Genomic DNA, 17,485 nt, shown 5'->3' with positions numbered 1-17,485 from the left:
GGAGAGAATTTCGACACGGTATTGAGAAGAGTTATGCCCCTATTGTTACTACAGTCCAGATATTTCGGACATATGAGACCCTCCAACCAGTCCGAGAGCAATTCTACATGGCCCGATACAGCTGTTCACTCATGACTTCTAAAAGCTTGGAGGGAATACCGTCTTTCCCAGCTGCTTTCTGCTTTCTTCACCTCTTCCATGGTTGGTGGACCTACAGCTTGTCCATCATTCACAATATAAATCCTGTTCTTGCGACGTCTTTGTCTTTCTCGTTGTTCAACAGAAAATGTTTCCAACGCCTTATCACCTCTGATTTAGCGGTAATCAGGTTCCCCTCCTTGTCGTTGAACATGACAGGGGCAGACACGTTTCGCTTCCTGATTCCGTTCGTACCTGAAGCAGCCCTCCGTCTTCTCTTCCGTCGCTTGCTGGTATACAGTGTCAAACTACTCGTTGGGCATGGTTATCGCAGCTATACCCAACACTGGATGTGTGGATGTGTCTCCACTGTTCGTTTGGGACCTTCCAACTTGCTCATCGATCCGTGCATCAACATTCTACGATTACTCTGTAGCCACTTTTCCAGTTGATATGTTCAACCGTCTCTTCCTCGTTGCTCTTGATTTGAATACATGGGACGATCTTGGATACCACGGGATAGTGATCCTAGTCAACCTTCGGTCCTCTGAACGACCTTACGAAAAATGCCGACCATCGATCAGAACATGGTCGATCTGACAGCAAGCCACCCCATTTGGGTGTATCCAGATAAGCTTACGAATATTACGAATAGAGTGGAAGCTTTCTCTGCCAATTACGGGGCGGAAGAAGTGTTCCTACTCGACTTGTGCATTTGGGCACTCACTGTACGTCTTCTCAAGGAGATTCTAGAACTCCTCCTTCTCGTCATCGGGTTTATCATTAGTCGGTGCGTACACATTGATTAGGCTGTGATTGAAGAATTTCTCCTAATCCTTAACACCCATATACGGTCACTGATCAACCTTCATCTAATGACACGCTTCAACTTTTTCCCAATTGGCACGAAACCGACTTCTCTTTCTACTTTCACGCCGCCACTCTCTTTCTGCACTCTATGCAATGGAACTCGTGGCTTTCTGATAAAAATTAGTTCTTATTTCCGATTGAGATTCGCCACAGGAAACCTCTGAACTAGTCGGCATCAAATCTCTACCCGGTCCTTCAGATAATGGCAAGGGGCGATCAAACCGTTCAATACCCTTCTGCTTTTAATATATCACAACTAGGTAAAATAAGGTCAGTGAACTCCAAGGATTTCGGATCAGAGATCAACGAACTGTATCAAGAATCTTCTGCCGCTCGCGTCCAGCTCAGCGGTATTTATTTGCATTGCTTTCGCGCGTGTTGGTAAACACGCTGTACGTTTTACATAATCAAAATTCTGATCGGCCTTAGCCTTTGACTTGGTCTTTTTCTGTACACCACAATTCTTCCTCTTTTAGATTTTGAATACATTTACAATGCAAATAATTAAAAAAAATATAATTAAAATAATTTTTGTATATAATTTGAATTGCGTTCTTTAACGCTCTAATTTGTAAAATTTGTTACATAATAATAATTCCATTTTCAAAATGTGTCCATTGACACAATATACAATTCTAATTTTCAGAATGTGTCCATTGACACTCTTATTTATAATACAATATTTTTTTTTTGTAAAATATGCTAATAGATATAATTGTTTAATTATTTTAATTTTTATTTTTCAGATAGCGTCCATTGACACCGATATCTTTTTCTAACCAATTTATTTTTATTTTCAGATAGTGCCCGTTGACACCTATATCTTTTCATTAACAATTAATTTTATTTTAATTTTTTTTCATTTGTGTCCTTTGACACACATCACCAAAATCATTCAGTTTAGCTTTTTAATTTTCATTTTTGTTTTTCTTTTACCTTCATGTTCTCTCTTCTGTACTTAATTCTTTCTGACCGTCTCGGAGCCGATGATCCTGCTGCGCTATTAGTACCATCATCCATCCGCAATCTCTTAAGGTCGTTCTCTAATACATCGTCAGAGAAACCAAAGAACTCGCAACCTGAAGTGGATCTTTCACGTTTGCAGGTCCTCCTGCACGGAACAGTCAAATTATGCCTTACACTAGTTGTTTTTGGGACCTTCAATTGCTCGCGATGCGCCTTTAGCACCACGTTTCCAATACTGATCTGGAAAATTGTAGGAGAACACTGTTTAATGAATTTTGCTTCTACCCATCTGGAAGAGTCTTTAATATTATGATTTTTGTACCAAATGTTATCTCCTAACTTCAATCGAGCAATTGGATCAACCAAATTTGTTTGCTTAAAACTAGGAATATCACAGATTGTTATTTTTCTATCATCAACAGAATCGTCATTAATCTTTGGTTTATTTATTTTCTTTGGATTAATCAAATCCAATAAAATCTTTGGTGTATATGTAAATATTTTCTCTGATGGAAAAGTTCCATCCTTTGGCAAGCAAGAATTTCTATAATTTATCAGAAACAAGTTAATCTGATCCTCCGTATCCATCTGCCTAACATCTTCATCAAACAGGAACCTTTTGAACACTTCCTTAACAATCCTTACCGACCTTTCGGCTTGCCCATTACTAGAGGGATTGTAAGGAGGGCTTTTCATGACTACTATTCCTTGCCTTTCCAAAAATGATACAAAAACAGACGAATTAAAGGGTGGACCACCATCCGTCACTACCACATCCGGAAGACCAAATCTTGCAAAAAGAGAAACAAATTTCCTAATAACCTTGCTTGCATCAGTTCCATAACGCATCCATTCTACTTCGATCCATTTAGAATAACTGTCAACAATTAACAAAAATATCTTTTGACCGAAATAAAAAAAATCGGCATGTATTCTACTAAACGGACGAACCGAAGGAACCCAATGCGTTTGTGTCTTGCTTTTGGGAACTATTGCCATCTTATTACACGATACACATGCTTGAACGAAAGCCTCTATAGCTGCGTTGATACCAAACCAGTACACAGATCTACGTGCCATCTGCTTCATTTTTACAACTCCTGAATGGTTTACATGTAACAGTTTTAAAATATCTCTATGCATGCTTCTTGGAATAACAACTCTGTCCTGGAAGATCAGACACCCGTCAATCAGTTCTAAGTCGTGTCTATTAGAGTGGACATTTAATAATTCCTTGTCTATCTTCTCAGGCCAACCATTCTGGTAATAATTGATAATTCGTTGTAAAAACACATCACGACTCGTTTCCTTAGCAATCTTGGTACAATTTACGGGAACTTCCTGAGAAAAATTTATGCTTTTAACGAATTCTCTATCATATTCTTCAGGAGTACCTAAGTCAAGAGGAAAACGCGAGCAAAAATCTGCATTACCCATTTGAGCAGATGGTCTGTAACATATATTAAAGTCATAAATTGACAACTCCAAAATATACCGTTGTAATCTAGTTACATAAATCGCGTTTTTACCAGATCTCCCAAAAATTCCAACCAAAGGTTTATGATCTGTGTACACCGTAAAACTCTGACCATATAAAAATTTGTGAAATTTTTTGATCGTGCTTACTAAAGCCAAAGCCTCTAAATGTAGGATCGGGTAAGAACGTTGTGCTTTGTTTAGAGAGAAAGAAGTGAAACAAACTGGTTTTTCTACGCCGTTAACCATGTGCGCCATAACTCCACCTAGTCCATATCCTGATGCATCTGTCACAACTACAATTGGTTTCTTTGGATCGTAATATTCTAAAATATTTGCATCCAACAAAGCCTTTTTACTATTAACGAAAGCCTCTTCGCATTTTTTATCCCACTCAAATTTTACGTCTTTTTTTAGTAGCTGATACAGACAAAAAAGTTTAGAGGACAAATGTGGAACAAATTTGCCATAATAATTAATAAGGCCCAAAAAAGCTTTTAGCTCCGTAACATTTTTTGGGGTGGCTGCTTTACTAATAGTAGAAATTTTATCAGGACTAGGAAGCAGCCCCTTATCAGTTATAATGTGTCCCAAATAAGGCAAATTTGATACGAAAAACGAACACTTTTTCCAGTTCACCTTAATGTTTGCCTTGTTTAGTCGATCCAATACGGTATAAAGTTTTTTATGACAATCATCTAAATCAACTCCAGCAATTAAAACATCATCAAGGTAAACCGAAACATTCTCTAAACCAGCCAAAACCTGCTCCATTACCTGTTGAAAAATTGCCGCGCTAGACGATGCTCCCTGAGGCAAACGATTGTAAGTAAACAAACCTTTAATAGTATTGATTACTACAAATTTCCTGGAGTTCTTTGACAAAGCCAACTGAGTATATGCGCCTTCAAGGTCAAGAGAACAAAACACCTTACACCCAGAAAGCTTGGCGAACAAATCCTGTGCTACGGGAAGCGGATATGTGTTGGGAATGATTAATTTATTTATAGACACCTTACAGTCGATAACCATCCTAATCTCCTGATTTTTTTTCATCACTACTACTACAGGGGAGGCCCACTCACTAGTCTTAATTGGTGTTATAACTTTTTGCTGTTCTAACATCTCTAAATGCTCTATGACCTTATCTTGCAACCTGTATGGCACATCATAAGCCCTTTTAAATATAGGTGTATCCTCTTTCAGCACCAAATCTGCCTCGTACCCAACAATAGGAGATGAAAAATCTTTAAGAAAAACATTAGAATATTGCCTCTTAATATTTGAAATTGTTTTATCCCTCTGGTTTATGGCACCAACATTGTTTATGGCGGAAAAATTTTTAAAGGATTTTCTCCAATCAGAATAAAACACATCCAACCAGCTGCGCCCTAACAAAGGAAGAAAATCATTCTGACTGTCTAAAATAATCAATTCCAAACGCCTATGAACACCATTAATTTCAACATCAACCAAAGCTTTGCCCAAAATCGATAATTCAGCCCCATTTACAACGACCAATTTCTTCTCACATTTTTCTAATGGTAAATCAAAAAATTTTGCATATAAACGCTTTCCCATAAGAGTGATTGACGAACCACAGTCAACCTCCATTTTAACAAAACGATTTTGAATTTTTACGTCAATCAAACAGGGCTCATTAAAATTTGTTTTGTTTGAAACCATCATACATGTGAATTCACCTGAGTCATCTGAAGAATCGTCCAACATTGGCTTGAATCTGCTAAACAATTGTTCCAAGTTAGATTCAGCGCTAGTGCCTGGTTGCGGCTCATCGGCAAAACGAACAGTTGGTTTGCGTTGACTGTTGATGTATTTGAAGCATCTCTTCAAAATATGTCCTGGTTTTCCACAAAAATAGCAAGAGACTACCGGTTTGTTGTAATTATATTTTTTCGATCTGCTCCTACTTCTATCTCTGTTATTACTCCTGCTTCTATTTCTCATGTGAAAACCTGACCTACTTCTACTTCTGCTTCTATTTCTACCATTTCGTTCGTTCAAATATTCATCTCGCCTACCCAATCTGTTTTTTACCGAAGCCACCTGTTCTGTTCTACCACTTATCATTCTTGCTCTCGATCCTGCCAACTCCCAATTCACTAACATGCGCTCCGCCGAAGCCAACGTCAAATTTTCCTCGCTTAACATTTTCTGCTGTAAATCTTTGTTGAAAACTCCCATCAAAAGCTTGTCCCTAATCGCGGTGTCTTTAAACTCTCCAAACTCACAGAATTCCGCTTGAAGCTTGACAGCCAAAACGAAATTCTCTGCGGACTCATCTTCCCCTTGAACGCGGTTGTAAAATTTAAATCGTTGTATAAGATCTGATTCTTTTTTATCAAAACGTTCTTTTAATTTCTTAATTATCTCAGCGTATTGCAAGGTGGATAAGTCTCTCGCCGGATACAGCAGTTTGAGTTCCTCAAACACTGCTGGTCCGCTAAGCGTTATAAATAAAGCTTTCTGTGAGCTTTCCGGTACATTATTGTACTGAAATACGAACCCTAACCGCTCAACATAATTGGTGAATGAAGCACCAGGGACGTAGGGCTCAATCGAACCGACAATGTTCGAAGCCATTTCAACCAAATCTGCAGCACTAATGAAAAGTAGAGTCACCCTAACGAGTCACAAAAGAGAAAAATAAAGTCGCTTACCAGAGTCGATGTAATTTACCAAACCTTCTCACGCTCTCCGTTTACGATCGATATAGTGTTGTATGCTGTAGAATCGGAGCAGGAGCGCAAAGCAGAATCGACATAAACAAATCTCCCGTAGAACCTTTAGATTTAGCGCGCAGAACTCACACGCTCTCCAGTCGATCTCGCTTACACCGTTGCCGTAATGTTTTAGTACTGGCACTCAATGCACTTTGAGCAACACAGCCGACGGGTAATGAAATTAAAATAAAACTTCTCCCGCTGGAGGAACACAGCGAATCAAATGATTTTTTTTTTTAAATTGCACACACTTTCTTTTTTTTTTTTTTTAATACTTTTCAAATCACTTTCTTCTTAAAACCTTTGCTTTCTTTTCGTTAAATTTGCACTATATTTTGCCTTTGCAAATAAAATCGAGACCTTCGCCTGCACACTATTTAAAAGACCTTTGCCTTAGCACTTTTTTTCCCTCAGAGTATCACACTTTTTTTATTCTTTTCACAAAAATTAGCACCGTTGTGCCCGAATTTTTTTTTTAAATTTTCAACAACTGACCTTTTTGTCCCCTTTTTTCCTTCTATAAAATCACTTACGGCCGTTGCCGTGCCTCACAAATATCAAACAAATCCAAACTTTTGCGTGCCTTTGTACAACTAATCAGCAATTTCACTAGCTATTCAAATTTTTGCACACGCGTACCAAATTGACTTCGTCGCCAATTTTAATATATCACAACTAGGTAAAATAAGGTCAGTGAACTCCAAGGATTTCGGATCAGAGATCAACGAACTGTATCAAGAATCTTCTGCCGCTCGCGTCCAGCTCAGCGGTATTTATTTGCATTGCTTTCGCGCGTGTTGGTAAACACGCTGTACGTTTTACATAATCAAAATTCTGATCGGCCTTAGCCTTTGACTTGGTCTTTTTCTGTACACCACACTGCTTACAGTAGAGTGTGCAATGCAGTAAAATCAACGTTTCCTGATTCCGGCGTACCGATGGATAAATCCTGAGAGTGGAGAGTGTTTCTAAACTAAGTTTATATTGATTGTTGACGATTGATTTTCTCGAAAATTGGCATCGACCAAAAGACTAAAGCCTGATACATAAAGTTTTGATGACTTTTTGAGTTCTTGGTGGCAGTCAAAAATAGTTTTAAGATGCAAAGACCAATCTACTTGATTCTAATATTTCTTGATTTCCAATATTTTTAACATAATTCAATGGTTAATCTGTTTATTTCGACGCAGATTACAGAAGCGCAACGCTTATGTCAAAATGGTAATGCCAAGGTAAGTTTCTCTTAGTTCTATTCCTTCTCTAACGACGTTTGTTGAGGCAAGTTTAATTTTAAATAGTTTATTGTGAGTCAATTGTACACATCGAACGATCTGATTTTTATATAAATTATTATTTGCATAATAAAACCTAACTAAATATTTCACACACACATATATGTTTTCTAGCAATATAAATTATCTTTAGGTGGTCACCATAAATTAAAAAATTCTCCTTTCCTTACTAACGAATTTTAGTTGGAACTAAATTACAATTTATACAAAAAATACATACAGGAATAGACCGAATGGTAGAACCAAGGCTCTACTTACTCTGCAAGCACTGCAATCGCATCTTAATTTTGTGATAACCCATCAACCATTTTTACTAAGCACCATTCATCGAATGGTAAATTTGTCGAAGTTAGTAGATGAGGGTTATTTGTTGCGGTCTTATTTCATTGGGCGAACCGTCTTTCGGCGTAGTGTTATCTATTACTGCTGAGTTACTCTATCGCTATTATGTACAAATATACTAAACGACTAAACAAAATAACCCACTTGAGGGGAGAATATTATTAACTAACACAATGATTCGTGTGAGAGAGAACTTTTCTATTTTAACGATCAGTCTGCAGAACGAAATATTACAGGATTGCGATTACGGAAGTACTTGGAAATTGGATCCATCCAACTATGTGGAGAGGATCTGTACGAAGGCACTGTTTCGTGGCCGGCAGTATTGTCTAAACGATTTAAAGTTTTTTTTCTGGTTCAAGAAACACTAATTTTATGTGTAATTTTGATCTCAAATAATTCTAACATTTTATTTCTTCCGAAAGCATAAAATTAACCATAAATACGTTCGCTCAAAAACATTTTAATATCATTGAAGCATACCTGAACATTTTGTTATTGTTTAACCGAATATTTTTTTCTGTAGATTCAAAATTATTGTTAGGTATAAGAACTATGTTTGTGATGCTAGTAACAGTAGCACTTTTATGTGATATGTGTCTAAGCTTGCGGTCTTTGACTGCACTGCACGCAAACTTCAACGTGCAATTTTCAGGATAATCAGTATTGTGGCTAGAGAACACTTTTCCGTACGTTTTTTTACAATTTCTGTGTTTGCGAAATCATCAGCAGATGACTAAGCACCAACGTCCCGAGTTCAGAAGGTCCTTCAAGATTTAAGATGTTTTTGAAATTTGTCGAATAAAATATATCAAAAGGTATGGAACATAAAGCCGAGATGTTTTACAATTTTTGAATTGAAATAATTTCTTTGTGTTAATGTAGAGGTTTTACACGTTTGTACGTTTTTTTGTACGCTACTGTACTCAGCAACTCCGAGTACAAAGATATGCATAAAACTATTACATACGGAATACGAGGCTACTTGAACTTTACATTAGATAAGTTTCTTCTCAAAATATAACATTCTCGCATTCACTGGGATTCCTTGAGCAAATAAAAACTTATAATTTGGTCATAATGGAGCTACCCGTTTTGCAGAACCGTCCTGCATCACAAACATAGTTCCTTCCCATACCCCGAAGAACAAAACTCACCTCAACTTAATTCGTTACCCTCGTACAAACTCTCGCAGTTCTCAATTAATCGCAGGATCGGGCCGATATTGTAAGGAAAAATGGTGTCCGCGACGAGACGACTGATTTGCAACCGTAAACTTATTAGCACCGTCATAACATTATCCAGCACCACGTTCTGATTCTGTTGATTGGTCTGCAATGCCGCGCTGCTACTATTGTACATAACCGCCCGGGCGTTGCTGTAGCTGTTGTGTCTGTAGTAACTCAGACAACTCTCCGTAAACATTGCCCAGTTTTGTCGAATGTACTTCAGAAACCGAAGTAGGAACAACAGAAAACAGGTCTCCGTACTGATCAATAAATCCAGAAACAGGTGTGTGATGTTTGGTCCCAAGTTGGAGAATTCGATAAACGTGTACACTGGATTCAGAATTGCGATCAGCTCCGGGAAGGCGTTATTACGGAAAGATATACCGGATGTGACGTCCAGCGTACACACCATCGCCTCCACCAGATAGTCGTCTTGGTCATCAAACAGATGTATTAATACCTGACTGAAGTGGCTATCTGGGTGAAACTCGAGCTGATGCTTAAGGTAAGTCTCCAGTTTTCGAACTACATCTCGGATGCTCCGCTCAATCATTTGTATTTCTTGCATATCAATGTCACTACTGTCCACACTGCTGTCACTGGAGTCACATCGAATTTCCTTCACGATGACTGCCACAGCTTTCAAGACTAAGAGTGCCATTTTTTGCATAAGAGTTCGGTCATAATGAGACCCGGAAGACGTGGAAGCAACAGCCGCACTTTGAGAACTGCTGCCACCACTACTGCTCCCAGCAATACTGCACCTTCCATTTGCTTCCATAACATGTGATAGACGGCTGTCGTGATACTGAACGACTTCTCCCTTGTGACCTAAAAAACCTATTCCACTTTTGTAAATAGATTTAGGCATCTTATCTAATATGCGGTGGTCCTTGACGGACCTGACAACACTGTGAGCTAAACTACCCACTTCTTCGGGAATAAAATCCTGCAGCGCTAACGTACTTCCATAGCAGAGTGCTTCATTAAACAAAGTTAGCATCTGCTTGTAGATCACTGCGTTCTCAGTCGACAGAAGCAGAGCGTGGAAGTCGTCTAGTTTCGAACAGAACGGTTTTGTTTCCACTACCGAGAGATTTGCTTTAACACTGATAATGCTTTCCCAGAGCCCTAAGAAGGTTAGGATACAGGTTTCCGTTGATATACTCTGTGGGTTGTTTGGGCGCGACACCTCTGGGATAAGCTTGCTGATAATTTTCACAAGTGCTGACCACTTTCGACCAAGGACACAAATAGTTTCGCATTTGATTCTTGTCGTATCGAAGCTTTCCGAATCCGTCAAGGTTATGATATGGCATACTTGTTGGGAGGAACTTGAAGATATGCTTCCGCTAAGATGTTGCTGGAGGGGTTGTTGATGCTGACTTATTACACTATGGCTAGACAAGGGAAACGTGCCCGGGTTTACCAATGGAGTTGAGCCCGACGATGGACTAAAAATGCTATTCGTTAACGGTTCACCTTCATACTGCTGAGAACCGTAATGTGTGGCGAAGTAGTTATTTTCTAGTGGGGGAACATGAAACCCTCCAGACCCAGAAGAACCGGCAACCGGTGCTTGTCCGGTTTGAATATCCTCCTCGAGTGGATGTTCCGTTTCATCTTTCCATTCTACGATTTGTTTGATAATATCCAAACTAAAGTTGATTTTCTTCACTGCCATAAAATCCGCTTGATGAAAACCGAACAAATTTGCTACGATCTTCTCCAGCCACCTGTCGTCCCAGTTATCCTTAATTATAATCAGGAATGAGGATAATATCCTCCCGGAAAGGTAGTTTATGAACTTGTTGTTGTAGTTACACAAACCAATAATCTCATCCACGTTAACTGAGACGAAATCCGCATCCGCGTGTTGCTGGTTTTCGCTTCGTATTAGATAGTTACACATGTCCATTATCCCAGAACATATGTTACCTTTGATGTTCTGCTTCAAGTACGTATCAAAAAGCAGCTGCACGTTAGACAGGAACTTGAGAAGATATTCGAATGGCCACTCAATCATTGGTAGCAGTTGCCGTATTTTCCCTACCCTTCGTCCACCCTTGTTTAACGGGGATGCCTCACTGCATATATAATACGACTGAAAGGACATTAATAGCACCTCGGTTTCCAGCCGACATAGGCATTGTCGTGATATAGCTTCTTGAAACAGCGCTTGATAGTCTGACACCTGTCGCAGGAGCAGATCGTCTTCTTCCGTTTCTGATCGAGCATCTGCGTTTTCTGGCATACCTGTCACCGCTGGTGACGGAGTTGCGACAGGAACCACTGCGGCTGCAGAAGCATTAGACGAGGACGATGTCGGTGGGGATGACGACAGGGATGTCGAGCTAGAACTGGCTGACGCAATAAGCGACGAGGCATTGGACGAATTACCACTCGAACTGTCCACAACGTCGGAATCGTTCTCAATTCGCTGCCGCTTTGACATCGGCTGCTCGTTTCCCGAAGAAGATAGCGTACTGCTTCCATTTCCGGCGTTACCAATAACGTTAGTAGACGAGGAAGTTCCACTTCCCGGCACGGTCACACTGCCGTTTCCGTTGCCGACTACCGCTACTGGTGCACCAGTCAGCGAGGAACCCAGCGGTTTTTTGGGTTCCTTTTCGTTTTGCAAAACCATCGGTTACAGTGTGTTGTGGTGTTTCGAAAATAATCTTTGTTCACCGTTGACTCCTTCATGAAATTGGTTGTAGTTAGTCACGAATAGCGGTTTGGCGTGTTCGGTGATTCGGAGAGGTTGCCAGTCCATGTAGATGCATTTTGTGAATCTGTAATAGTAAACAATAGTAAACACAAATTAGATGATGAAGTTTATGTTTTGGTTATGTTTTCTTGGGGTGTACTAGCATTGAAATAAAACCAAAATTTAAATCTTTAAACCGATTTCTGATTTGTATAACCAGCTAAAAGAGTGAATTTCTATAAGCAAAACGTAAGTTGAAAAAATATACCTTTATCGTTGTCCTTCGATTTAAAAATGAAGAATGGAAATCGCTCTCAATCACTTAATTGACAGTTGACAATACATGGGCAAACTGCCATTCAAGTGATTTCGAGTAGATTTCGATCAGTTTTAATACGCGATTTCGAAACTGAGGAACGATATACATTTTTGTAAATCACGTTTTGCTCAGAAAATGTAGGTACCGGAAGCAGCAACCTTATGAATACAACCCGCTAAACTAGGAATAATGAATTCTGGAGGCTATCCTTGAATAAAGTCCGAAAGATTGATAATATTCATATACATCTGGCAGTTCTTTAACGTAGTCTTACGGCGCCACGAGGCTGGGGTGCAAATTTAAAAAACCAAAAGCATCGAGAGCGTCACGTTTGTCTTTTTTCAAAAACTCTTACTCAGTTTTTAACGGATTTCCGTTATTTTTGCAACAATCGATTGAAAAATTAGATATGCGTCCACCAAATGCGGAAAATTGTGATATGTTCTAACTTTTGTTTTGAACGCAGATTACGACATATAAAAGTTGAAAACCAGATCAAATACCATCCAATATGGGTAACTATGTTTGGTATCGGGATAATATCCAAAGATGGTGATTTCCGGCAAATTGTTCGTCTTAGCTTCCGGTCTTTGGAAAACAACCTAAAATGACCGAATAACACCCAACATGGATATCTCCAGAATCGAAATAGCGTCTAAAGCCTGTATTACACTCTTTGACCAAGCGTCAAATATTTGGCACTTTTTGACAGATAAAAATTTGGTCAAAGATAATTGTTTGTCACTCTCCAATTTTAACATGGGGCAAACACGGGCAGACAACAACCATGATATCAAATAAGTTTGACCATTATGTCAGAAGGTCCATAGATGGGCAGTAAACTTTAGACGTTATTTTTTTAATGAAAATGGTGATTTCCGGTTTTCAGAAAAAGCCAAATATCATCCAATATAAGTGCTTCCGCAAACCTCAAACGATATTTTGAATTCACGGTTGCAATTTCCGGTTCAAATGGCCGGATACCATTCATTATGGGTATTTTCGGAATCAAATGGGTGTCGAGTCCGGAAAATGACTCCAGATGTCATTTTTAAAATTCAAGATGACGACTTCCGGTTTCCGGAAAACAGCTTGAAATGGTTGAGTGCCACCTAGTATAGGTATTCACCTAACCGAGATTGTGTTCAGGCAGAAAATCAATTCCAGGCGCCATTTTTAAATTCAAGATGGTGACTTACGGTTCCTGAAGCAGTCTACAATCGCCGAATACAGGGGCGACTCGTCCATAGGTGCAACCTGTGCATTGCACACGGGGACGCCAGGCAAAAAAATATATTTCAGACGCAAATTTATATCAATATTTTATTGGCTTTCAGTTTCACTTTCAAAAAATAGTAGCGACTAGATTGACTTGCGCATATATGAAGAAATAAAAATAGACTGACTTGCGTGATTACGCGGACATGATTGTGATTACTTCCTCAAATTGCGATTTTCAGAATTTGTAGTTGAACAGGCAGATCCAAAAGCCACGAGTAGCCCCTGGCCGAATACCATCTAATATGGGTATTTCTAAAATCGAGTTGATGCCCAGAAGCCGGAAATAGACTCTAGACGTCATTTTAAATTCAAGATGGTCAGTGACGTCGGGTCCACCTGTGCAGCATGTGCACTGCACAGGTACCCTACTTCCTAATATCCGGGCATATGCAATTATTGAAATATTATAACTTATAAAAACAAGCAAGCATACTAGCGAAACCCTTCCATTCACCACTTTGGTTTGATTCTCTTATCTCAGTTGAGGAAAAAGAACTTAAATGAATGTTTGATGCACATGTCACGAAATCAGCCACGCGACGCCTCTGTAGATGGTGATTTCCGGTTTACGGGAATCAGCATAAAATGACCGATCTAATATTAATAGTTCAGGAACCAGATTGTTTTCCAGAGACCGTAAATCGACCCCAGATGTCATTTGAATATTTGTCAAGGTTACCAAATTTTTTCCGGAGTTATTTAACAGTGCTGGATAAGGTAATTAACATTTAATACATCGTAATCTAAGCGTCTAATATTCATTCAAATGTTTGAAAATAAGAAGTTTGCAAACATTCTCGAATGCCACAATGCAAATAATGTAACAGACAGCCTTAGGTAGTTTGTCGTCAACCTTGTCTTGTTTGTTCTTTTGACGGTGAAAAGGGGCTCTACCGCCAACGGTGTTCCAGTAACCTCCAAAATGGGGATACTCTATATGTATGTATACTAAAACTCTATATAATTAAAATTAATTAATTATTCGTTCGATATGATTGAAAGAAATGAATGTCCTAATCATATAAGTAGGTAATTATTTCTCTCAGATTATTTCTACCGATATTTTTAAAATTTGAAACCGATTCAACAACTCTAATTAAATAAAATTTTATTCAGTTTCCGTTAACTCTTCATTATAACCCTTCATGCATAATTTATAGACATTCGCTATCATATATCAAACCGGCCAGAATGATGATCCCATATATCGCTGTAGCATACCACACGCAACAGCAGCTGCCTACCACCCGACGAGTGGAAGGAAAGATCAGACAGAAAGGGCGAAATTCTCGAATGCTTTTTAACCTCGTCTTCCTTTCCAACTATCTTCGCCTGGGCTCTCTATTGCATTCTTACCGGAAGCTATCAAAATTCCATCCCGCCCGTGTACAAGTTTCCGTCGACTCTCATCTCAAGCTCAACTGTGAAGAGATTCAGTAACGACGGCCCTCCTGATGCAACTTTGCAACAAAACGCATTTGCGAACACCCGAATAAAAACATATTAGAATAATCCACGATCCAGCAGACAAAATCAATTACAGCGCACATTACATTATACACCACCGTTCCTGCCCACCTGTGCCACGATTACCCAACCAACGAAAAATAACTTACCGTCAAAATAAATTTCATCCAACAAGCAAGGCAGTAGAACAGCAAAAGCGAAAAAAAATGATTCAATTCAACGCTGGCGGCAGGCAGCTCCAAATAGGCGGCAGCAGACGCGAAGAAGAGCCGATCAAAATCCAATTCCAAAAGCGATCCACGGGTGATCGCAAGCTTCACAGCCTTCTGCCTGAATCTGCGTGTCTCCGATATTGGTATGAGTCTTGCGTTCCACAGCACACAACCGAAGAGGGAATAAGCGAGGAAAAAATAACTTGTTCTTGCACGGTGTGGGTGACTGTGTAAGTGTCAAACACCAGTAGCACTTTTCAAAATAATCGCACTTTTTTCGCGCAATCCTTGCCTGAACGGAGAACTACAAGTTTCCGTGCAGTCTTCGGGAATTTATTGGAAAATTTTGACAGTATTTCACGTAATCAATACAAACTTTTAATGAAAACGGCTAAAATACCACTTGTTGCTTCTGAACTCACAGAAATCTCGGAAGCTTTTCCTGGCTTCAATGATTGAACTGGTGTTGGCGCAGCGCAGCTCTCAGATTTACCGATTAAAATTAACACTGTTTTCTCAACGATCCGTGTCACAATTTTATATTACAACGTCAGTCCGACAGTACAGTAACTTCAGAATGGAATTAAACAAGAATTTGAATCAATTAACACAGGAAATTGCACAAAATATTACGGGATTAAGAGGACTGCTGTTTCCAAGTAGAGAGTAGACACGATTTTTTACTAAAATGGCGACCTTCAATAACATTTGTCGTCACGGTAGACTGGGTTGGCAGTGTAGATTGTGCCATTCGATCTCATGCCTCATGGGCCAAATTTTTGTGTGATGAAAAGGCTTTCTGGTTCTGGTAATATTAAAAATGCTGTGAAAATTTATTCAGTTAAATAAATATTATTTACTCAAATATTGTCCTTTCACAAAAAAATTAGAATGCAGGGTATTTTCAAGAAAAAGAAGAAGCAACACCCGCAACTGGCAGACATCTAAAACACTGGTAAAAATGTGCTGTAAAAAAGAGCACTCGATACACGTTCAACTGGGGATAATGAAATATTCATAATTGAAATACGAAAATATCCGAATAAGTTCTATTCTCTACACCTCATTAGTTAATTATGGTCTTTTTGTTTGTTTCTTAGGTTTTCGTTTGTCTTGATCGAGCAAAGAATATCATATTCATCATCGAAGGCATGTACGATTTATTGCCATCAGTGATGGGCACCATTTCGCCTATTTTTAGATTGGTTAGCGAATATGATACGACAACATCGGGTACGGGTTTGTTAAAGTTCGCATGCTTTTGGCGATTTGATGTATTTATCACAACAAAGCCATGATATATAAAATAAAAGTCGTGGGACAACTATGTCTATAAAGCTCAATTTTGAAGATGCAGGAGACAGACATAGAAACGATGCGCTGACACTTTTGCGGTACTGGAAAACATTTATGTTATCTCAGGAAACAAATTCAAAAAAAAGATTTTCTGAAGCATAGGAATTCTCGAGCTGGAACCAACAGAAGTTGCGGGGAAATTAGGCCTTCGAATTTCGTTCAGCGGTAGAGCTCAGAAGCTTCGGTTTTTCGAAAAATGTCCTCACGGGTAAAACTAAATTAAAGCTGAGAGAGTTTCCCAGCTGAAAAATATATAAATATTTTTTTTTTTACCACAAAAGATCAAAATAATGGTCGCAGTGGTCCAAATCTTACAAAAAAAAACACTATATTTTAACGTTTATTGCATCTCTAAGAAATTTAGCATCACAATATTTTTGTGCTATCGAACATTTTTCATTGGTAAAAAAGTATAATTTTACCCGCACGACTTCCCGAAGTCTAATTGTGTTAAAATTTAGAATACTAACTTCTTTCGAGAAGACGAAACTTTTGAGCCGTTCATCTAAATCTCTGAACGAAATTCAGAAGTCTTTTTCCCATATATCTCATTGATACATTTTTTGTTGAAGTTTTAACCGGCGGTCATTCACCAGTCAATGAAAACTATGTTATATTGCATACTGTTAAAGCAACATCAAATAATGGATTATAACTAGTTTATTCGTAGAACATTCTGATTGTAATCCATATCAATGCGGCTCTGCTGCATAGTCGAGGGCAAGGAATCAAGGCGGCTTTAAGTCAATGCTATTTAATTTCAATTGAAATAAATTAAGAGTGCATACGCTTTGACAAACAATTTCTTGAGTCGCTTTTTTATCGGTGCTGTCTGAAATTGTCATTTTCGGTTGTCAGTTGCGGTTGTCAGTCAGAGCGCAAAATTCTAATTTTTCTCTGAAATCACAATAGAAGTTTGGGGTTGGAAGAAACTTCTTTTCTGCTTTTTAATATTCTGTCTGCCTAAGACCAGAGTCTATGTTTAAGAGTCCCGCAAAGATGAAACCAAAGGAACCAAATCAGTGTCAAACGAGGGTACCAATCGAGCAATATAAATAAACAAGGTGATAATGTTAGGAGTGG

The 17,485-nt window shown here is 38.8% G+C and overlaps 2 protein-coding genes across 2 annotated transcripts; both read right to left on the bottom strand.

The window, feature by feature from the left end:
- Nucleotides 1-1,455: 1,455 nt before the first annotated feature.
- Nucleotides 1,456-6,164, bottom strand: LOC129722632 (uncharacterized). The gene is made up of 2 exons (XM_055676233.1): nucleotides 5,154-6,164; nucleotides 1,456-2,209 (listed from the first exon to the last, which is right to left on the bottom strand). Exons 1-2 carry the CDS (start codon nucleotides 6,052-6,054, stop codon nucleotides 2,190-2,192), a joined length of 921 nt encoding a protein of 306 aa, XP_055532208.1. The 5' UTR covers nucleotides 6,055-6,164; the 3' UTR covers nucleotides 1,456-2,189.
- A 939-nt stretch (nucleotides 6,165-7,103) lies between these two features.
- Nucleotides 7,104-15,724, bottom strand: LOC129722630 (protein lines). Its single transcript, XM_055676231.1, has 2 exons — nucleotides 14,984-15,724; nucleotides 7,104-11,852 (listed from the first exon to the last, which is right to left on the bottom strand). The coding sequence occupies exon 2, from the start codon at nucleotides 11,702-11,704 to the stop codon at nucleotides 8,987-8,989; it is 2,718 nt and encodes a 905-aa protein (XP_055532206.1). The 5' UTR covers nucleotides 11,705-11,852; nucleotides 14,984-15,724; the 3' UTR covers nucleotides 7,104-8,986.
- Nucleotides 15,725-17,485: the final 1,761 nt, after the last annotated feature.

Source organism: Wyeomyia smithii, chromosome 2 (assembly GCF_029784165.1).
Source record: "Wyeomyia smithii strain HCP4-BCI-WySm-NY-G18 chromosome 2, ASM2978416v1, whole genome shotgun sequence".
NCBI lineage: Eukaryota > Metazoa > Arthropoda > Insecta > Diptera > Culicidae > Wyeomyia > Wyeomyia smithii.
The sequence above is the reverse complement of the archived record's forward strand: the minus strand, read 5'-3'. Positions and strand labels throughout refer to the sequence as shown.

Excerpts from the sequence above, each read along its gene's own strand:
- LOC129722632 (XM_055676233.1), bottom strand. The coding sequence starts at position 6,054 with ATGGCTTCGAACATTGTCGGTTCGATTGAGCCCTACGTCCCTGGTGCT. Across the intron at positions 2,210-5,153 it reads CGATTCTTCAGATGACTCAG|TATTGGAAACGTGGTGCTAA; the intron begins GTGAATTCACAT and ends TTTCCAGATCAG.
- LOC129722630 (XM_055676231.1), bottom strand. The coding sequence starts at position 11,704 with ATGGTTTTGCAAAACGAAAAGGAACCCAAAAAACCGCTGGGTTCCTCG.